This window comes from Solenopsis invicta, chromosome 8 (genome assembly GCF_016802725.1).
Source record: "Solenopsis invicta isolate M01_SB chromosome 8, UNIL_Sinv_3.0, whole genome shotgun sequence".
In the NCBI taxonomy this organism is placed as follows: Eukaryota; Metazoa; Arthropoda; class Insecta; order Hymenoptera; family Formicidae; genus Solenopsis; species Solenopsis invicta.
The window spans coordinates 5,969,002-5,992,639 of record NC_052671.1 but is presented as its reverse complement, the minus strand read 5'-3'; the positions used below and the strand labels follow the sequence as shown (position 1 = coordinate 5,992,639).

Genomic DNA, 23,638 nt, shown 5'->3' with positions numbered 1-23,638 from the left:
GAGAGAGAGAGAGAGAGAGAGAGAGAGAGAGAGTCAATCGGGTACAAGTACTTTCCAATAGCCCTCCATCATACAAGACGGGCCGTTCGTTCTCCGAAGTAAAATATTAGGTTGATTCTAGGAGCGGATAGTTAGAGCACAAGTCAAACAATGGAGCACAAAGTGCCACGGAGTTTCCAAGCTTTTGCGCAAAATTGCTGAGAAGCGGCAGGGGTCGGCGGGGTTGAAGGAGAAGAGTGGATGGGCTCTTGCACGCTCTTACGAAGAAGTAAAAGCTTCACGATAACGGTAAAGGGGGTGCCGCTGGTTGGATACGCTGGGGGATAGTTAGCCCCTGCCGCGTAGTCCACTCGAATAGATTTCATTTCCTCGAGCTTTCGGCCATGGAACTGCTTCTCCTTGCGAGATAGTCGAACGGAGGCAGAGAAGCGCCATTCGGCATTATGTGTAACGCGAAGAGACCCCTTAGAATTTCCATCTCCCATGTTTGGAACCTAAGTAATTAACTAGCCGACGAACTGCGCCGCGCTCGGACGAAGATGGAAGGGCGGACGAGGAAGTTAGTTTGGCTTCGGTTTAATATCTTGCGGACGCTCGTCAAAGTTCAGGCGGTTCTCGTCCCAAGAAACGGACGTTGCCGCTGCGTCCTAAACTAGGATGAGCCGCTCGCTAATAGCCTGTTCCCTTTAAGAAGCACGTTGCTCCGCGAGATTACTCCTTCGCCGCATTTTATCCCTTCCGGCTTCGAGCGTCTATCGAGCTCGCTTCAACGTGCGCCTCGGATGTACAACGCTTTTATCATTACGTACTTACGCTTTGATTACAATCTTTCGTCGTTTACGACGCGAATTATCTTTCAAAGACGCTCGAGATTAACTTAGTCTTTCTAAAAAGTCCTGTAAGCTGCTCTTTTCATCCGAATGTATGTTACCTCATCATAATTGAATGATAATGTCATTTTATATTTTTTCATAAATATTTTAATAATATAATCTTGTTATTCACTTTTATTACATTTCTTGCGGATAATTTTAATATCTCGTAAAGGACCTAATTTTTTCTTACACATTTTAAAATTCTTTTTTAAAAAGTGATACATGTAACATAGAAACAATGTTCTTTTAGTTGTACTATTTAGTTATTAAATTTATATGAAATTCTTACGAAACATAAAATTCTTATAACTTCGATTTATCTTCGTCAATGCAACATATGTTAGGAAATCGCGACAGTATTTATGAAGATTTTCTCACTTCGAAGAAATTAAACCGCTTTCCACGACGTGGATACAATGCAGCTCGTACATTATCCAAAGACAGCGAAGAGGAAGGTGATTTGCCTGATAACACTGGCGGAAGATGCTGCACAAATGGGCTGTGTTCAACGTCATGGGATATTTTGTGCGATGCATTACGACCGCGTCGCTCGTCGCAAAAGAGGAAAAATAAAGAAAATGGCCGTAATCGTGTGGCCTGGGATTTTTATAGCACGGTGCGGGTCTCGTTTACTGCCATGGGTGTCGTAAATAGTATCGAAGTTACAGATAGCTCGTGGTCAATAGAGCTATCACGTTCTAGTCATTGTCTTGAAAATCAGAGCCTTCCAGTGCACTTTTTTACGACCCTATTTAAAATCCTTACAAGTATGTTGTATGATCTTTAATATACGCGCAACGTCGCGTATTGGCAATAATAACTCTTACTTGCACAGCGATTACTTAGTCATCTACAAATAAGCGGCATAAGTCTCAACAATAAAATCAGAAGTTAAAAGAAATTGAAAAGTTATGGCTATATATTGAGTATAAAACTAGTTGTCAAAAATGTTGAATGATTGTTGAATCGTTTAACAATAATCAAACACAATGCACCAATAAAATAGAATGCCGATGAATGGGTTTGATTGTACCTACATGACTATGTGAATATCGTACATTTTCATTTTATGAACTAAATCAACAAGTCAAATTTGTGTACATAAAAATTGACAATCGGACGGACGTTTAGTTTTTCCCGCTGGGGGTGTCAATCGTCAATTCCCATCCCTTTTTTATCAATAATATTTTCACCATAACGGAGAGAAACGTGATTTTGCGCAAAGCGTGACAGTCCAGGCTTTACTAACCGGCTTCGAGCAATCCGCAGATCGGATTATTTTTTACCATAGCGAAGAAACCGACCGGAAAAAAATCACGTCGAAAATGCGGGATGAAAGCAAGGTAATTACGCATTCGTAAACGCGGAAATATTGTTCATATTTTTCGTATATTGTATTTATTATCTATTAATATGAGAATATACAACTGTTTGTAATTTCAGTACATTTTTTAGTTTCATACTAAATGTAATTAAGCGTGAAGTTTTAAACCGGAAAATTAACATTGGAAGCGAAAAATTTTATTCGAATTTAATAAATTCGAATTTATTTTAATTAGAGTTCAACTTCAAAACGTTTCCAAACATTTTCAGCGTTCCTCTTTATTAAACATTCATACTGAAAATTAGCGTTGTAGAATGCCGTAAAAGTTGTTCGAATTAGTCAAACGCGATCATTCGCTTTGATTCATGGCGCATGTTGACAAAGTGCAATATCATCCGTTGCGCAGCAGCGTTATTATTTGTAAGTCTCGGTTGTACAATAATACCGACTTTGCGAAGAATTTATCAAAAGAACTTACGGAGCACGGGGATAATTGTGAAAATTAATCAGTCTCCGCTTCGTATCTGACAATCTATGATTAGAGACGCAGCTCGATTAATTCAAGCTTAGTTAATTCAAGCACGAGGCGAACCCTTACCGAGAGATGTACGAATGACGACGTAGTACTGGACAATGTCGACCATATTCATAGAGTTTTCAGACCCTTTGTGCGTGAGACAGCTCGCTATCAAAGTCTAGCACCCTTATCTCTATACGCGCGTCACGGCCTGAAAGAGCGCGCGAATGAATAGCATCGCAGTTTTGGAGGCCCTAGGAGAGGGACGAAAGGGATGCGCGCGTAAAGGCATCGCGTCTGCCTTCGTGATGTTATATCCGTAATGGTCGGAGCGAGGAAGCTACGAGGAAGATTTCACTTTATCGTCGGATTAACAACCGGCGGAAAGTTCCGTCGGATACGTCAAGTTTCGTGTTGTTAAAATCTATCCGGCTCGTAATTAAAGCATCGAGCAATTAAAATCGCGATATTCGATTCTTTAGTCAGACAGACACAAGGTATATCAAATTAATTAATTCTACGTTCCTCCTGTTTCCGCTTTCTTCGAATATCGATCGATAACGGCATATCGGATCTAATCAGTGGCGAGAAACGCGTTTTCTATCGACTGAGCGAGCACCGTGGGCGGCCGAAGTGAAACGCTGGGGTGACGATAATGACGTTAGTAGATCAGACGGAATTGCCGTCAATCAGAGAACTATAATAATGTTAACGAAGATATTAGATGGCATTCCCTGCGGACGCACCCTTTTTATTTCGACTAATGCCTCTCGGGCTGACGGGCAATTTGCATGAGGGAAAGTTACGTCGTCCTGGGGCTCGTTAAGTCCAAAAAAAAAAGGGAGGAGTTTAAGTCGCGTAAAAAATGATATCGATCAAACAGGACCGATGGACGGGGAAACGCGCGATTGCACGACCGTCTGGAAGATCTGGTGCCTGGTACAACTGGCTAGACATATAATCATGCCGAGAAAATCACTACCCGATGAATTCACCCCCTCCGATGGCTTTCGCAACATGCGTTTAATGAAGGGGTGTCCACCGACCTCCCTGGCACGGGAAGTCGTCCATCATCGTAAAATCTTCCGGAGTAGTGGTTAAGGGCACGATTTCGAGGACTAGAAGCGCGGTTGTGGGACACGTACACTTCAGCGAAACTTTGAACAGCGACGACACCCGAGTCGGATTATAATGCCTATTAATATGATCGATATCGTCTCAATTTAGATACTTTTACCTTTGCCATGAAAATATCAAGATCAGTTTCAACAGCGAGGACAGTGATGCTCGCTGTACGCGCAGTAGATAATTCCTGTATACAACTAGAATCCGTGAAACCTTCCTAATTTATTACCACGTGTTACGTTGACGAAACAAGCACAGCGGGAGGGTTCGCTGGTTTATCGAGCTTATTATTTCAACGAAGCGATGCTTTAACGAATTCCAGTGGAATGCAGCGAGACAATATCGGCACAATTGCACTCGCTACAACAGAATCTGCAAAAGCCGCGGAAGGGAGGGGGAGGGCAGGAGGAGGAGGAGGAGGAGGGAGACGGAAACCAATAAATCCGACACATCGGCGGGTTTGGTCGGCCGCGTCCGCGAAAAATATTTTATTTTTGTGCGAAAACCCACCGGCGTCCCGGTATTTTTCGGCGCGCGATCGTAAACAACTTTCACGGCGCGAATTGGTGTGCTCATCGAAATTGCATGCCGCGCCGATATACGAGTAGATCGCGAGGAACAAATGTTCATTTATTATCATCTATCGGCGCACTATTGTCCGCGCGTCGCACTTAATTTCTTCAATTTCGTTTCTCACGTTTGTTTATAAAAAAAAAATTTCTGCTTCGTTCCGGTGATACGCCTTGGAATAGTCCGGTGATACGCCTTGGAATAGCACGCTCTGCTCTCTATTGAAATTATTAATTAGCCTTCGGCGGCCATGCAGCAGCATTGTGCACGAGTAAAATAATTGAATTTCATAATTTCTCTTTTGCTCGGCAGAAGAAATGGAAATATTATTACCGTTTGATAGCGCTATAAATTGCTCGAAGAATATTTCATAAGAATTGAATTTGATCCCCGCAGCATCCCTTTACAAATGCGAGAGAATCGTGCTGTAAAATTGAGAGAAATGTTAGAATAAATTAGGCAAATTCCTCGAAATCGGAGAAGACTGCATCGCTTTGTCGTGAACTCTGCCGTACGCGTCTGGCTCGAACAGGCCGAGGTATCACGTTTAAAGGCGTCGGTGTGCTTCCATGTGTTCCGGGGGTACGGCATAACGTACCCAGTCTGCGAGACCGTCGTTAAAGCGAAACAATGGGCATTCGGATTACGTCCAATTCATTTGTCACGTGCCTTCGAGAGTGGCGAGGTGGCAGGGTGAGGGAAAAATGGAAAACAGCGCGACCCGCGCCCGGCGCGGCGACAGCAGCGGTGAGCACGGCAAAAAGAGACATTGCCAAGAAATTAATTCCACGGTTAACCGTCTGTGAACTATTATACGACCCGCGAGTTCTGCTATCCGGAATAAGTTATGATCTCGCGAACGAGGCATAGACCGATGGCGGAGAAAAAAAAATTCGAGAAACATTTTTTTTTTTCTTAAGAAAACTTGCTGCTAAAACAATACCGCGCTTTATCAAATATCCTGTTCGCAAAAATCGGGACACTTGCCGCGGCTAATTGTAATCCTGTAGCCTTCGTTCTATTTTCCTTTCTTCCTCCTTTCTGTTATTACTTATTTCTTTCGATAAATCGGAAAAATTTAATATCCGTTAGAAGAGATTTCTCGTAGGACAAAGAAATATTGGATACTCTTTGTTTTTTTTCTCATGAATGTAAAAAAACAGAAGCGGGCAATGTTTTTAATTATAAATCCGGGCGAAACATCAATCTCATGGTTTCTCATTACTTCCGCAGTATTACATCTCGAGCGAGTACTTAATAACGGAGCTGCCGGTGCTCGAGTGTCCAGGAGCCGCCAAAAGTGCAGGTGGAATACCCCTTAAACGTGCCAGTCTTGATAAGCGCCGAATTAGCGGCACCGCGTCGGGGATCTCGGCAATTAGTCAGAGGGGAGGGGGCACGAACGTGCCAAAAAGCCCGGTAAACTCGTGCCACGGCCCCGCGAACTTCGCGGCGACTTCGGACGTAAATCAGCAGCGTCCGGGTGGTGTCTCGTTTTAGCGGGACACCCGGTACACACGCCACACTTGCTGCGGGGTTTACTGCACGATGAGTTACTTGTGGGATTAATATCCCTATCTTCTGTTCGTTCACATTCAACCCTTTGCAAACGTGCGCGCACACCCACGACACCAGGGCACGTTACGTACCAGGATAACGCGTCTGGGTGTGAACGGTGGGACTGGCATTTTCACCCTCTGTCCTGCGTAGTCGGTAACACTGTTGCTGCGTCGGCAGCACACCTTCGATTTATGGCTTTGTATATATTATTTCGACAGTTCTCTTTCCCTCTACCTTTCCGCGCTACCATTGGTCTCTCACCGACGTTATTCCCTCTGGGAATCTCGTTCTCTTTTGTTGTCCACTCGCGCTTTCCACCACCTTTTCCCCCCTCGTCGCGTCATTCGTTGCACTGCTTGAGTCTGTCGCATCTATTATCTATCTTCTTCTGCTGCTTGTCAGTTTGCTGCTTGACTTTTTTTTTTGAGAAAATCGATGATCGTTCATCGAACAACGTAACTACTTTGCATGCAATTTGCATCACGATAGATATTTTTTTCGATTAACTGTCGATAGATCATATATATCTTGACAATGCATCGACATCAGATTCTCTATTCTTGTAATTCCAATTGATTTAATTCAATTTCCGTTCATAATACTCCCTATTTATTTGTTACAAATATTTCAAAATAACCAACGAGTAATTTATTTTTGCAATCTATTGTATATATCTAATTAGTACGAGGAATGCATGTCGCACTTGCACGTGGAAAGTATGTGAAAGTGATAACAATATACGAGTTTACAGCTTAAAAGCTAATCCCGCAAATTTGCATTTCACTGTGTCCTCACATTAAATCACAATTTATCCGACAGCGCTTTCCTTCTCATGTAAGCTACCGTTCAACTCGAGCAACAAACTATATTGCTATTACTGTTCACGCGCGTGTACCGTACTAATCCCAAATTCAAGGATGAGTCTTGATACTAGGAATTCCAGAAGTGTCGGGATTTAGAGGCGCTTTGGGAGGTTCGCCGCCGCGAGAGCGTTTTTGATGTACGCCTAACCCCCGGTAGCACGTCGGCAGTGGTTAAGTGGTTCGGTGCATTGCAATTTGCCATTCGAACAATTTAAAACTATGTTGTAGATCGCACAGATCTAATGCTATTGTCAGAATTCATTTGTATATTTTTTTATCGAAACAATTTGATCAATGTTTATTTCTTCTTGAAGAAAAATTATTTAAAAAAGAAAATGGTTGTTGAAGAATTTATGTGATTATCCTATTCAGAAAGGGACATTTATAATTCTAATATCTGAAATACATTTTTAATATATTTTAATAATAAAAAAAAATTATAAATTAAACGTTTACTAAATTATGATCCACGAAAAAGTTTGTGTAATTTCTTAGCGTAATCTGTACCGCTTTAAGTATCATTGTTTCGCAAATGCGCTTTATACCGAGGCGGTGCATTAATTCCATTATTAATTGAGTCTCAAGTACAGGACCGGTTCAAAACTTTGTAAATAGATTACTTTGGTCGGGGGCGCCGCATCACTCGGTTTAGGATAAATTTGTTAAAATTGAATTTGCGTGTTAAGCGGTGTAACGCAGAAATCGCTTGTCGCATAGTTTAATCCTATATGAGGAAAGGCGAAGTTACCATCAGTGTGTATTATCATAATAAATTCCATAATTCCGTGCGGAATCCCTTATATCCCTCACATACCTCCCCTAAATTCACACGTGCAGACAATTTCATCAAAGCTTTGCGTATTTACGTTAATACGCACGTACCACATATACATATATGAATGAAAAAAAAATATTTGCTGATTCCCGACATTTATTTGTTGCGTCGTATTACACAAATAAAAATGATTTTAACAATGCCGTTTGAATAATAGAGCGCGCACGTGGCACTTTTCATCTCATTCATCGCTCTATATAGGAAATGTAAGAGGATATTCGTTCGAAGCCGTTCTGTTAAAACAACACTCTCAAATATTCGATACTGGCGAAGAATATCGGTACCGATATTGGCTTTGGGCTGCCAATCCCAATATAAAACGCCATTAAAACGGGTGAAAAGAAGAGCTATCTGTGATCAACGTGGTTTATTAGCTTTACCGCAAATATAGACGTTATGTAAAAATTCCCGTGGAAAATATTCCGATTTCTCATGTCGATAAAATACATTCATCTTGTTTATCAGCTTAGAAGTATTTGGAGATAGTTTCCGTGTTAAAATGTGTAAAGTAAATTTAATCTAACGTAATTATTCCATCAAATTTGCTTGATTTTTTATAACGTTCTTCATATTAAAAAATAAAAATTTCTAACGTTTGTGTTCCGAGAATTTTCTTAAAATTATATAAATTATATAATTATAAGAAAGGTTTATTTAAACTAATTAATATAGATTTCATTAGTTACGTTATGTTTATACAGAATTGTATGTCTATTAAGCTGGCACAGCTATTTCAGTACAGTCAAATGAAACTTATTTAGAATTTTTTGGGTATTTTTTGCTAATCTTTTGCTCTATTTGCTCTAATTGTAAGTTTCATTTAATTGTGTTGAAATGACTGTGCCAGCTTAATACCTGTCAGAATTGTTAATATCATACTTAATATATTATTATATGTAATAACATTTTCTATAAAATATTAAGTATATAATAAGTTAATAGATTTTTATATTTTTAACATGTATGTTAATTATTATATTTTATTTATTTGTCTGTTAAAAATTTATTTTTGTTAAGAAAATAATTTTACTGCTTGAAGTAATTTTTACATTTTAATTTTCTTATTAAGAACATCGTTCATAAAAGACATCGTATTTCACAATCTAATCTTTAATCGAATCATTGATAATCGATGATTAGAACTTGAAAAGTTAATCACAGATTTATATATAAACACCGCGACAATAACTGCGTGACATGTTTTCGAATTTTTATTAGTGATAGTTCAAGATCAGATATCAATTAGATACAAGAACAATGCAAAGGCAAAATCGCTTTTCCGTTATTATATTCTTTGTGGTCGTACTCTCTATTCTTCATTCAAGTAAGTGATGTAAATTTTTGACAACTTATTCGATCGTTAACAATTTTATTAATGATAATAGCAAAAATGTTGAAGAAATTGATTTATAATAATTTTTGCTACCGTACTGTCATATTGATACTATACAACTATATATCATATTTTAATCAAGGATGGAAAGTAACGAGTTACAAAAAGTAACGTTACTATTTACATTATAATACTTTTTTATAATTTGGTAATAATGTTACAATCTTCCATGGTAATAATGATAAGGCTAGGCTTGAACTAGTTCTTTTTGATACTTGATTTATTGTGGTTATGTGTTACTCATTAAAAAATACTAAATTGTAACTTACTTGTTATTAACAAGTCAAAGTAATGAATTACCTTTGCGTTACTTTCGCTTGTTATGTAACGAGTCAACTAATGAATTACTTTTTTTAATGAGTAATGTATGGTGATAACTAGTTGCTTGTCTATAATTAAAAGTGATTTTTCTGTAATTCTGGCATTATCGTTACTGTTATGAAAAATTGTAACGTTTTAAATTGTTATTAAAATTTCTAATAAAATTAAATACTGTAGATATAATTTTTAGATATAATTAAAATTATTATATCTTAACAATTTTCCAGGTAGCAAATTGACGTTATTTATTGTCATCTTAACATCAAAATGTCGTCAAAGACGTTATTTTGATGTTAACATGACGACAAATAATGCTAATTTGCATTTTGGATTTATACGTAATAATATTAATCTAGACAATATGAACAATAATTAACAGTTGCTATGAATTGCTATGTAATGAATTAGTATTGAAAACAACAAACTATAGAATTATTAAGTTTGTAACAATTACCTAATCACTTCAAATTTACTTCACTATACAATTAAATTTATAACCTCGACGTAGATAATCTCTCTTCCTTTCTCAATTTTAATTTGACGTTGCTAATAATATATAAACGTTTTTACTAGTTTGTTGCTTTATATCTCTTTTTAAGGCATTTATGTCTCTTTTAAGGCAAGGCCCGGAAATGTTATGGTACGACCCAGGGTGAATCATACGAAGAGATGGAGTGTCCGCCGAATATGCCTTTGTGTGTCAAATATTCAAACAGTCAGTATATAAAATAAAAGAAACTTGTATAACACATTTGTAGATCCTACGTTTAAAATACTTTATACGAATAATGTTCTTCAAAATATTGCAACGTTTACTTAGTTCTATTTTTTACATTATAATATCACAGCGCTAAAAAACTTCATTTGCATTTTTTCCAATTTCAAGTATTCTTCTATTTTCTCTTCAAATAGCTTATAGAAACTTGTGTATTTTTTTATTATTTCAGCGTTCAAATACGCACAAGAATGTGGTCTTTGTCTCTAGCGAATTAAACAATACCTTTTACATTGCATTTATGTACATGAATATGTATAGAAATTGTAAGTTAAAAGTAAACATCTTTCAGAAATTTTTGGGGATAATCAACGTGGATGCGCTATTGAAAACTTCTGTGAAAGAGTGAAGGACGATCACACGTTTACAGAATGTCATGAATGCAACACAGATCTGTGTAATAAATAATGCATCCTCTAAGAATACGATATCAACTATCACAATATTAACCTCAGAATTGATTATGCTGTTTTGCTTAATTTAATAATACTTATAATTTTCTTATAGTTACTTAATCTTGTAATTTGTAATATCACGGTCTTTTTAAAAAGCTCAACTCTAAAACACACCATACGGTGGAACAAAATCTTGCTTCTGTCATGTTTAATCTGTAAGTGAACAATTTTGGTCAATCATAACGATCATTGGTTTTGACTTCAAACTTTCCTTTCCTCCACTATCCTGAACCTTTTTCTCATTCAGCTTTTACACAGCAAGCAATCGAAGTTTCATAGGGGGTCTCTATTAGATCCTCTAATGTGTTATAAAATTAATATTACTATTAAAATTATCTATTTCTGTTTTTATAATTAACAAATTTTTTTAATTCTACAATATTGTAATCTATATTAATTATTGTATTATATGTTACGCAAAAATACATATTAAAAAAATTTCTTTAATCTTGTTACTTGCGATGTGGTCTTTGTTTTTGTATATACAATAAATAAACCTATATTTGGATTGATATTCATAAAATATATTTGTTTCATCAAAAATAAATAATAAATATATAAACCAATTTTAACTAATATTTACACACACACGCGCGCGCGCGCGCACGCACATTTACACACACACGCGCGCGCGCGCGCACGCACGCGCACACACACACACACACAATTTTACCGTAAATGTAGACGTTATGTAAAAATCTTCGTGGAAAATATTCCGCTTTCTCATATTGATAAAATACATTTATCTTGTTTATCAGCTTAAAAATATTTGAAGATTTTTTAACACTTTCCGTGTTAAAATGTATGCAAAGTAAATTTAATCTAACGTGATCTTTTCATCAAATTCGCTTGATTTTTTATAACGTTTTTTTATTAAAATATTAAAATTTTTAATGTTTATATTCTGATAATTTTTTTAAAATTATGTAAATTATATAATTATAAGAAATGTTGATTCAAAATAATTAATATACAATAAATTTTATTAGTTATGTTAATTTTATTAGTATATTATTTTATGTAATTTTTTTTGTAATAATTAGTTATTACATTATATGTTAACAAATTAATTTTGTTAAATATAAAAATGTATTATGAATAAATTTATCTGTTGATTCTAAATATATAAAACTAAATTATTTATACATAAAAAATAACTTTTTAATAATTTTTTAAATTTATTAATTGTTTAATAAAGATGATATAAAGAAAATAATTTAATTACACTACTTAATTAAATTATAACAAGTTTTTAAATAAAACTAATAGAAAAGGGTTATGTAATTCTGTTTATATATTTTTATTCCATATCTTTTAACATTTTATATATAATGTTTTACAACATTAATTTTATAATCTTCAATATGGTATTCTTATTAAAAGTTGTAGAAAATTTTAATATTATATTATGTTATTTTTTATCATATTATGTTATTTTTTATAAATTTACTTATTGTTAAAAAATATAATAGGCATAACACTTACCATTTATGAAGCTTATTCAATTAAGAGAATAATAAATAAATAAAGCATCATTTTTTAAATATAAATTATTTTACCGGGACGCGTACTGAAGATCATCCATATTTTTAATAGCATTATAATCCATAATATCCAGTGATCTTTATTGTCAGTCGTAATTTTTCTTGATAGTAATTAGTATCTTGATATATGGGTGAAATTAGTAACGTCTTAAATTAATAGTGTATTTATTTTCAATGTTTGAATAATGGAGAATACAATAATATATATATCTGCCAGCTTATTAATTCGCGATCTATTTATCGATAATGGACGGGAATGATAAGCCACGAATTACGAACCACGATCTGTGAGCTGCAAACCACGTGCAGCAAGCTGCAAACTAAGCCATGAGTTGCTAACAATAACGAATTACTTTTGCCACATGGCTTACTGTGTTCTCGATTTTCCGCGAATCTGTACACGATAAACCTTAACTTTATATCAAAGCCGTGAGTATTTTTTTGATGTTACACAGCTCAGTTTATAATATTCTACCCGAAGACGATAACGTTTTATAATATTTCGTAAGAAAAATAAATATTTTTTTTTTAAATTCTAACCTGTATAAATTTTTCAGTATTAGAGTTTCACAAACTTCTCTTAGGCTGATGGATCATTTCGACATCTTGAATAGATATTGCTGACTTATGTAAGAGTAACTTCTTAAAAATTGTAATGTTAATGCAAATATTTCGTGCACAATAATGTATACAGGGTAATTATTCATGAATGTCCCCACGTTTTACCATAAGAGCACGCATTTGTAATTTCTAATATAATGTTAGAAATACATATTTGTCGGTAAATCAGATTCCTATGGTAAAACGTAGGGACATCATTAATAATCACCCTGTATATTTACAATAGACTAAGCTTACAAACTCTAGCGCAAAGTTAAACTGGTGTAAAAAAACTGCGTAAAAGAGCTTTCTTTATGTGATTTCCTCTTTTCAATCAACACTAGTTCTTGAAAGAAACAGAAGAAAATTCACAGATGACTCATGTCGTACAGTTTCTCTCTCAATATGCCATCTTCGTGTTTTCTACGGAAAGTCTTTTAAATGCTGGATCTAGGTATATACGTACACCTAAGGACTTTAGGCCTGTTCGTGTTGCTGCCCTTTTTGAATTAATTTCTTTGTCCTCTCTCTCTTTCTTACGATCGAAATATATTTATCTCATCTAGAGTGCAAAAATTTTTGGGGATTTTAAGCAACTCGAACAAACCTTTTGATTCTGTCCGTGGGGAAATTTTCTAGACTGAGAAGTCACCACTTTCTACATACTCGCAGTTTATGATTAATGTAACAACTAGAGCTTATTGGTCGTTACGTTAATCATGAACTTTAAGTATGTAGAAAGATAGCGATTTCTTAGTTTGGAAAATTTCCCCATGGACAGAATCAAATTCCATGGGTGTACACATGGTAGAAAGACAAGGGTATGCTCTTCCGGGGTCCGAGCCTTAAGACTTCTCTGCGCATCACGTGATGTATCAAGCTGACGTCACATTCGCGCAGAAATTGAACGAACGCTTCGACACTATAAGTCAATAACATGTGACTGTCCGCTATCAAAAGCGTGATCCGTGATACATATGACATTGTTATTAGCAGAAAATCAAGAGGTGGGTACGAAAAATCTGTTGTGAAGTTATTGTCGGAAAGAATCGATACTTAAATTAAAAATATTTTTTCCGAAAATGTATTGTACAGTAAAAGGTTGCACCAATTCATACAGAAAACCTAAAACACGCATCTCTTGTTTTATTTGATTCTTTTTAACACTGACATAAAGATTATTATATTTATTAAGTATTTATTTATTTTTATTATTTATTTATATATTTATTTTTATATATTTGCATGTTCATTTCACATTTGGATCTAGAGCACATTTCTGTGTAAATCGCGGTGACATTCGGGATGCTATTCCAATAAATGTTAAACAAACATAAATGTTAAATTCTATTATTTATTGAATTTTATACTAATTTTTTAATAAGCCTCCTAAAGCCCGTATCAGACTATGCATTGAAGATTGAGATTGAAGATTAAAGATTGAAATTTGACCAATCAAAACAAGGAAATTTTAACTCCTTTTATTTTAATTGGCCAAAGCTCAATCTTTAATCTTCAATCTTCAATTTTCAATGCGTAGTCTGATACAAGCTTAATGAAGGCTCAGTATAGAATAAAACACCTTTGGTTTTTAAATTTTACAAATATACCCAGTCGGCACACAGATTCAAAAAGAATTGAAAAAGAATTCAGACTTATGTCATCAATTTAGTTCATTTGAAATGCAGAAAAAATTCTTTTTTTTGAAAAAAGTTCTTTTTGCATTTGAAAATAAATTTTGAATGATGACATAAGTCTGAATTCTTTTTAAATTCTCTGTGCCAATTATATATATCAAATCTGGCAAAATTTTAAAGTTTTCAAAGTTGTTATTTATGTATATTATTGTTTCTTCAAAATAAATATGTATTGATTGCCATATCATTTAATCTGCTTGTTAAAGACCCATTTATTTACCTTTACTGTTATTTGATTAGTGGAATTATTTAGATGCCCTTATACTTGAATATTTTTGACAAAATTTAATTTCTCGTATTATTCTTATAATTTAAAAAATGATAATTTGATTAATTTAATATAAATTAAATTTGATTAGTTTAACATCAAATTAACATTATTTTGACTTTTTCGTTTTTTTTTTAAATATTAATACCTCCAAAATATGTAAATAATGCCAACAACAATGCTAATCGTACGCTTATCTCCCTGGCAAAAATAGTATATCTTAAATATTTATTAAACATTTATTGCTTGTACATTGATTTTGTTATAATATAAATACTGTGAATTTTAGAAATATATGTTGTTAAAAATTTTGTTTTTTAATACCTTTTAATCTAAATGTATAAATTATTATTTCAAAATAAATTATTACAATATATGTATACATTATATATTAATTATTTAAAAATAAATATTTAGTTATAAATAAAAATCACAAACGTTAACAAATATCTTAAGATATGCACCTTTCCGGAATTTAATATTGAATTAATATTGAATTGTGCAAAGTTCATTAATATTACTAAGTTAATATTAATTGGGCGCTTTTCACACAGAAAGACACAGTGCAGCACTTTATCCTTGTTTATTAATGAACAAAAAGGATAAAATGATTTTCTGTGTTATGCTGTATCAATTGTATTGCTTGTTGGAAAATGCCCATTATTAGAACAGTTCAATTTGCCGCTTAATATGACCTAACTTAGCGTGAGCAAGATACAGCTTCTCATTGGCTAGCCGTCTTACGATGCGCAAGAGCATACCCTTGTCTTTCTACCATGGGTGTACATACACCTAGGTCCAGTATTCAACAATCTTTTTGTAGAAAACATGAAGATGGTGTATTGACAACAAAACTGTACGACATGAGTCCATCGACATACAGAATGGATTGCTGATGACCGTGGTGGGGGTAGAAAGGCACATAGAGTGATTGGTTGTTGGGACCCCAGCAACCACCAATCAGACTTGTAGACAGAGAACGAACGTTCTTCGTATTGTCTTCCTCTCACTTTATGTGTCTTTCTACCCCCACCATGGTCATCAGCAGTCTATTCTGTATGTTGATGCATGAGTCATCTATGAGTTTTCTTTTCTTTCCTCCAAGGACTAGTGTTGATTGAAAAGAGGGGATCATAAGGAAGGCTCTTTTTCGCACAGTTTCTTCATCAGTTTAACTTTGCGCTAGAGTTCGTAAGCTTGGCCTAAGTATATACATTATTGTGCACGAATCATTTGCATTAACATTACGATTTTTAAGAAGTTACACAAGTCAGCAATATCTTTTCAAGATTTCAAAACGATCCATTCAGCCTAAGAAAAGTTCGTGAAACTCTTTTACTGCAGAAATTTATACAGGTTAGAAATCTTCAAAAAGAATGTTTATTTTTCTTATAAAATATTATAAAATCTTATCATCTTCGAGTGGAATATTGTGAGCTGTAGCGGGATTCTGTAACTCTTAACGACAGCTAGGGATATCGTTACGTGTCGTTGCGCAGCTTTTTTACCATATATAATATCTGCGCAACGACGCTGTAACGATACCGAATTGTCGCTAAGGAGTTACAGAATCCCGCTACTGAGCTGTGTAACATCAAAATATTCACAGCTTTGATAAAGTCAAGGTTCATTGTGTACAAATTTGCGGAAAATTGAAAACACACTGAGCCACGTGACCGTAAGAGTAATTCGTTATTGTTAGCAGCTTACTGCACGTTACTCGAAGCTCACAAATCATGGCTCATAATTCGTGGCTTCCCGTCCATTATCGATAAATAGATCACGAATTAATAAGCTGGCAGATAATATATTATTGTGTTCTCTATTATTTAAACCGGTGCTCGAAGTTAGTTGCTCTAAGTTGCTCATTTCGAGCCGATTCCTGAAGAGTCGTCTACTGTTCCCCCACTACCGCTCGCCGCTTGACGATCGAGCCGACGATCACTCCGCTGGCGCTCTGCATTAGGACCATTCGAGTAATTTGTCGTAAAAAATTTTCCTTTTCACATAATTTTTATAAATAAAATTTTCTGTTATTTACATAAATATTTTTTGCAAAAATATAAATGACAATAATGTATGATTATTAGAATTAAGATAAGTTTTTACGACAAATTTCTTGAATGGTACGCTACCAGCGTATTTTTCACTCAGGGACGCTCCTGATGCAGAGCGCCTGCCGCGTGATCGTTGGCTCGACAGTCAAGCGGCGAGCGGTAGTGGGCGTCGCTTCGAGAATCGGCTCGAAATGAGCAACCAACTCCGAGCACTGATTTAAAGATCGAAAATAAATCCACTATTAATTTGAAACGTTACTAATTTTAGACATTACGCCATATATCAAGATACTAATTACTATCAACAAAAATGACTTTGCCTAAAAATAAGGATAACTGGAAAATAAACTTCATTGTGATACTATTAACAACATGGATCAAATTATTCATCAATATACATAAAGGTAAAGTAATTTATACTAAAAAAATAATGCTTTATTTATTTATTATTCTCTTAATTGTATAATCTTCAAAACATGGCAAGTGTTATGCCTATTATATTTTATAGCAATAAATAAATTGATAAGAAATGACATATGATAAAAAATAGCATAATATAATATTAAAATTTACTACAACTTTTAATAAGAATACCATATTGAAGATTATAAAATTAATGTTGTAAAACATAATGTATGAAATGTTAAAAGATAGGAAAAACTGGGGCAATTCCGGAGACGGGGCAATTAGAAAAATGGAAATATCTTTTTATGGATACATATTAAAAATTTACTTTAAATACTGTAAACGTCCTAATGTAATGAAGGTGTTAACAAAGTTTTGTTGGTAACGGCGTTATCTTAAAGTCGTAGTAGTGAAAAATGTGTATTGCGACAGTTGAAGTAATTTCTGATAGTCAGTATTTCTTCGAAATTTAAGTAAGATAAATAAGATTTTTTTTGAAAACTTTGAATATATTGTGTCTGGTTGAATGTATTTAAAACATTTTGTGTTTATTTTTTACTGTGTGATGTCTACTTTGTCGATCATACGCAATAATGCGCACAGTTAATGTCTGGGCTATTTGGAACACCAAACGTCGAATTGTCGTTCGGTCAATTTTTTTCTTTTATATTTACGTTCTATGTACCAAATACATAATTTAATACTCAACAGATGTAGTTACACGAAATACGAATAGTCCCTGATTTGTTCCAAAACGCTAAAGCAATAGAATTCTTTATTGTGCGTTTGTATTCTTTTACTGTAACATTTCTTCATAATACTATATATTCTTTTCTGAATAAAACATAGTCCTTTTTTACATTTTTTTTCATCTTAAAACATAAATTTCAAAATATTTCTGGACTAGCTTTGAATTACCCCGGGCTCGGGGTTATTCGAAATATTTGGTATTGGTCGACATTTTTATATGTACTTCAAAGCAAGTACATTTCCGTGTTCTATTTATAACGGGATTGTGAAAGGGAAGGTTCAACCTTTTAAATCGTCCAACATTTTTATTTTAATGAATATTAGGACTCAGGAAATGCAAAAGAAAAAAGTTTTCCGAATTGCCCTGGTCTCCCACTATATAGAATAAAAATATATAGACAGAATTGCATAACTCTTTTCTCTTATAGTTTTATTTAAAAATTTGTTATAATTTAATTATATAGCGTAATTAAATTATTTTCTTTCTATCGTCTTTATTTAACAATTAATAAATTAAAGAAATTATTGAAAAGTTATTTTTTATATAAAAATAATTTAGCTTTATTTAGAATCAACAGATAAATTTATTTATAACAAATTTTTATATTTAACAAAATTAATTTTTTAATATATTATGTAATAATTAGTTATTGTAAAAAAAAATTAATTAATTATTAATAGATATAATTATTTACTAATTACAAATTATATTTTTCTAGATGCAGTAACATATAATATGACATCACCAACGAACACTTCACTAGCAATTATTTCAGAAAATGAATATGTTATTGCTACCTGCTACGTGTTCATTCCTTTTCCTTGGTGTTCTTTTATTTTTGCGTTACTAAATACTTCTACTACTTGGTACTTTGTACTTTTTTCAATGTTACTATCTACTTCTACTACTTGCTTTCTTATGTTCGCTTTTACTTTTGGATATAGTGTGCTTATGGCGGTATCTTTATGCAGTATAATAATATGTTTAATAGAACCTATACTATTGCCATTGATGTACATCCAGATAATCCATGACCTAGATCTCATAGTCCCATGGTTAAAGCAGATAGGATGTATTATACTAGACGAGATAGAACTTATTATACTAGCCCTTTTCCGTCTCGTTCACCATATCCATGCCGGATTAAATTGGATAGTCAGATATTATTTATTCACTGGATAATCTGATGTTAACATCAAACAATCAGATTAACACCATTGCTTTCGATCAGAGAAACCTGCGAGCGACCATGGCCATTTTTGACCATTAGCGTCACCAACGTCCATTTTCGCGTATGAAATTATAAATCGCATCAATGTAACGAGTTAACTACTGAATTACTTTTTTCAATGCATAATATATAATGTTAACTAATTCTGGCATTATTATTACCGTTATAACAAATTGTAACATTTCAAATCGTTATTAAGATTTTTAATAAAATTAAATATTGTAGATATAAATTTTAGATATAATTAAAAATATTAGATCTTAACAATTTTTTAGGTAGCAAATTGACGTTATTTATCATTATCTTAACGTAATAACATCGTTAAAGACGTTATTTTGATATTAAAATGACAACAAATAACGCAAATTTTTTTATTTCAATTTATATGTAATAAAATTAAATAATTTAGAGAATATGTACAATAATTAACAGTTGCTATGAATTGCTATGTAATGAATTAATATTGAAGACAATAAACTATAGAATTATTAAGTTTGTAACAATATAACTTCGGCGTTGATAATCTCTTTTCTTTCCCAATTTTATTTTAACGTGGCCATTAATATAAAAATGTTTTTATTAGTTTGTTGCTTTATATCTTTTTTAAGGCATTTATGTCTCTTTTAAGGCAAGGCTCGGAAATGTTATGATACGGCCGAACATTATGAATCATACGACGAAATAGAGTGTCCACCGACTAAGCCTTTATGTGTCAAATATTCAAGCAGTCAGTATATAAAATAAAAGAAACTTATGATTTTTATAACACGTTTGTGATCCTACGTTTAAAATACTTTATACGAATAATGTTTTTCAAAATGTTGCAACGTTTACTCAGCTCTATTTTTTAAAATATGCTATCACAACGCTAAAAAACTTTATTTGAATTTTTTTCCAATTTCAAGTTTTCTTCTATTTTCTTTTTGAGTAGCTTATAGAAACTTGTGTATTTTTTAATTATTTCATGAAGCGTTCAAAGATGCGTAAGAATGTAGTCTTTATCTCTAGCGAATTAAACAATACAACATTTAACATTGTATTTATGTACATGTATATGTATATAAAGTGTAAGTTAAAAATAAAACATTTTTTAGAAATTCTTGGTAATAATCAATGTGAATGTGGTATTGAAAACTTCTGTAAAATTTTTAAGTACGATGTCACAGAATGTTATGAATGCGACTCAAATCTGTGTAATGCCTCTACTAAGTATATGATATCAACTATTACAATACTAACGTCAGGATTGATTGCGCTGTTTTGGTGAATTCAATAATTTTTATAATTTTTTTTATAATTATTTAATCTTGCATTTTGTAATATAACAGTCTTCTTAAAATGCTTAACTGTAGAATACATTGTATCGGCGGAACAAAATTTTGCTTTTGTGACGTTTAATCTCTTAGCAATTTTAGTCGATTATAGCGATCGATGGTTTTGACTTCAAACTTTACTTCCCTCCTCTATCTTAAACCTTTTATCTTATTCCGCTTTCACACAGCAAGCAATCGTAATTTCATAGTGGGTCTTTATTAGATCCTATAGTGTGTTCTAGGATAAATATTGTTATTAAAATGTTTATTTCTCTTTTTATAATTAACGAATTCTTTTAATTCTACATTTTTTAATTATAATCTGTATTAATTATTGCATTAGATGTTACGCAAATAGATGTATTAAAGGAATTTTATCAAACTTGTTACTTAATACAATTTGGTCTTTGCTTTTTTGTAATAAATAAACATTAAATTTATTTAGATTGTTATTCATAAAATATATCCATTTCATCAAAAATAATATAATAATAAATAATATAATATAATAATAATATAATAATATAGTAATAAATATATAAATAAATTTTAATTAATTTAATTTATATTAATATACATTATTTAAATACATTTTGTATTTTGTATTTAAATACTTTTTTAAGAGTATTTTATATTCTGAATTTTATATGTAAATACACATTTAATTTATATAATTGTAATAAATTTGAATTATAATATTTTTATTAGAGTTTGTAACTTACAAAATTAATTCATAAACAAGTATTTGCATTTTAATATATTGTATGATCTCATTTCACACGATGACGTAACTATAATTTCGTTACACTTTATTCAATCAAGCGGATTTTAAAATTCAAGACGGTAGCTACATCGTTTTACCATCTCGTCGCACTTTCAATCAGACAGACTTGTTCTTCAATTAAACGGTATAATACACGTCAAGCGTATGAAATCAAGATAAGTACGATGCAGCACGCATTATTGATGAGAATGTGTGCTTGATTTCCCGATCACGTAAAAGATGACCGCTTAATTTCTCGCGGAAAGGAGGCTAAGAGGTTTCCTCCGCCTCTCAAGTGCCATAGTATCCATGACGACGCGATGACAGTGTCTTCCAGCCCTCGACATCAAAGAGCCTGTCGAGTATTAGTGACAGAATCGAAGCCAGCTCGACGGGAGAAAGATGGTTAGATAGATCGAGATACGCCAACTCGTCCCACCTACCATCGAGTCGTAAGAGGTTGCGAAGAGGACGGGGAATCGGAGTGGCTGGATGCGAAACGAAGAGGATCGCGGCACGTAGCACCCCTTGAGCTATTGATCAACGGCGACGAGGTACCGACAACACGCCCTCTTAATTAAACCCTCTGGGAATACGAGACGAACGTTTACATGGGCGCGAGTGCGGGGTCATCCACGAGTACACTGCGAAACCGCCATTGCCTGTCGTCGTCGTCGTCACCGTCGCCGTCGCCGTCAATGTCGACGAGCGCGCGCGGAAGAGGACTAAACGTTTCAAGTTTAAACAACCTTTCGCAACAAAGTCCTCCTTGCCCTCGGGCGATCTGAAACGTTAATAACTTGTTCCCGCTATTGGCAGTTGAGCGACCTTTTCTTTTCCTTTTTTTTCCCTCTCCTTTCCCTGATTTGCTTCCGCTCGTCTCTCCGTCGTGACACTCTAAGTTTGAGCAATCCTCAGAGTTTGAAACGACGCGATCCTTTAGTGAAAGAGGACTGTCAAAAACAAAAATCGCGTCAGCGGCACCCTGAAATGTCCGATGAAGAAGCCGTCGCCGCCGCGTCGCCTATTTCGCACACTTCGCTGCACGCTTGACATTTCGCGAGGAAGGTAATTGATTGAGATGCACCTGAGATAGTTTGCCGACGACTAGATTTAATGTCAACGAGCGCAACGCATCAAATTGAAAATGCCTACCCTTAATTACATAAATTTAAGGCCCTCCACTCGTGCCTTCTAATTCTATTTCTCTTGCTAACTCTATCCATCCGCGACGCCTGGTCGCACTTGAGCGAAAGTTCCTGCTGAGTTTCGGTCGATGCGACCTGGGCGAAGTAATGCGAAAGGGATTGCGGACCCTTGAGAATTTGAGAAACTCCTGTGGAATAGCGCCGGTTAATGCCCGTCATTAAAATAATTTAAGCATTAATAAAATTTAATGCATGATCTTATTTATTAAAATTAGAAATTGTACGTGTATAAACCGTATATATGTATTATATATAAAATCAGTGTATTACAATTTTATATTATGGCGAATTAGCTTCAAGTTATTGAAAATTGCACTTTATTACAGGTTTGATTACTTTAATGAAATACGAGTCGGTTATAGCTTTAACGTAAAGGCGAAGTTAATTATTTATGTCCGATAATAAAGTGCTTGCTGCTGGAAGCGGCATCAATCTCGCGAAAATTCCGAGAATACCTTTCGCACGACTAAGGAGTAGTAAGTAGTTTCGCGCTTAAAGGGGTGTGAGATTGGAGGAGCGACGTACGCGGTACGTTCGACGGATGGGGGTGGTGGGCGCTCTCGTTCGTTGAGTAATTAGCGACGGTAGCAAGAGGAACGGTTTATTAGCGCGGAAAGCGCCGAACACTGCCAGGGCAAATATTCTCGCGCGCGATGCACTCGCAAGAGAAGCGTGGGCGGTGAACTAAACTTCCGTTAGGTATCCAACCCTTATTTCGAGCAAATGGCGGTTGCACATCCCGCCGTGGAACCTAACTAACGCTCCGCCGACGTTGGCACCCTGCGCACGATAATGAAAGCCGTATTCTGCATATTTGCGTAAAGATGCCTTCGACTGTTGCACCAAGAATGTGAAACGATATAGAGATAAAGGCCGGAGCACAGACCCTTGCATGGCTACATAATTGTATACATAAGGAAATATATACATTAGCTCATTAGCACATGCATAAGAAAATGAATCAATCAATTTCCTTACGCACATGATTATGCAGTTATGCAGTTATGAAGAACTTAGAGATAATTGCTGCCACTCGCTGATCGATTTCTTTTGTTACAATGTTGTTAGTTCCACTTTTTTTCTTTTTTTTTGTTGATTTTGTTCTCTAAAGCCCGCTTAAGCAATCAACAATTTGCGGCAGAATTCGAGATTCATCATATTTTTTAATATCTCAATTATGTTGAAGAA

General features: G+C 34.2%; 3 protein-coding genes across 7 annotated transcripts in view; 2 read left to right on the top strand and 1 right to left on the bottom strand.

Annotated features, from left to right (window-relative positions):
- LOC105196796 (bifunctional heparan sulfate N-deacetylase/N-sulfotransferase) overlaps positions 1-23,638 on the bottom strand; it is a 317,002-nt gene that overhangs the window by 238,142 nt on the left and 55,222 nt on the right. The gene's annotated exons all lie outside the window — the stretch shown is intronic.
- Positions 1-23,638, top strand: part of LOC120358431 — a 163,571-nt gene that overhangs the window by 121,832 nt on the left and 18,101 nt on the right. For 4 of the 5 annotated variants that reach the window (XR_005575389.1, XR_005575388.1, XR_005575391.1 and 1 more), the window contains exons 4-5: positions 10,003-10,098; positions 10,451-11,205. Coding sequence is in view for 1 of the 5 variants with exons in the window: in XM_039452720.1 (XP_039308654.1) it covers positions 8,927-8,993; positions 10,003-10,098 (163 nt within the window). In the remaining 4 variants the exon portion in view is untranslated. Of the gene's footprint in view, positions 1-8,793; positions 8,994-10,002; positions 10,099-10,450; positions 11,206-23,638 lie in introns of those variants that run through there. The other variant, XM_039452720.1, reaches the window with a different exon arrangement.
- On the top strand, positions 15,263-20,263 carry LOC105196768. Its single transcript, XM_011162871.3, has 3 exons — positions 15,263-16,078; positions 17,048-17,183; positions 18,654-20,263. The coding sequence occupies exons 2-3, from the start codon at positions 17,090-17,092 to the stop codon at positions 19,115-19,117; spliced, it is 558 nt and encodes a 185-aa protein (XP_011161173.1). The 5' UTR covers positions 15,263-16,078; positions 17,048-17,089; the 3' UTR covers positions 19,118-20,263.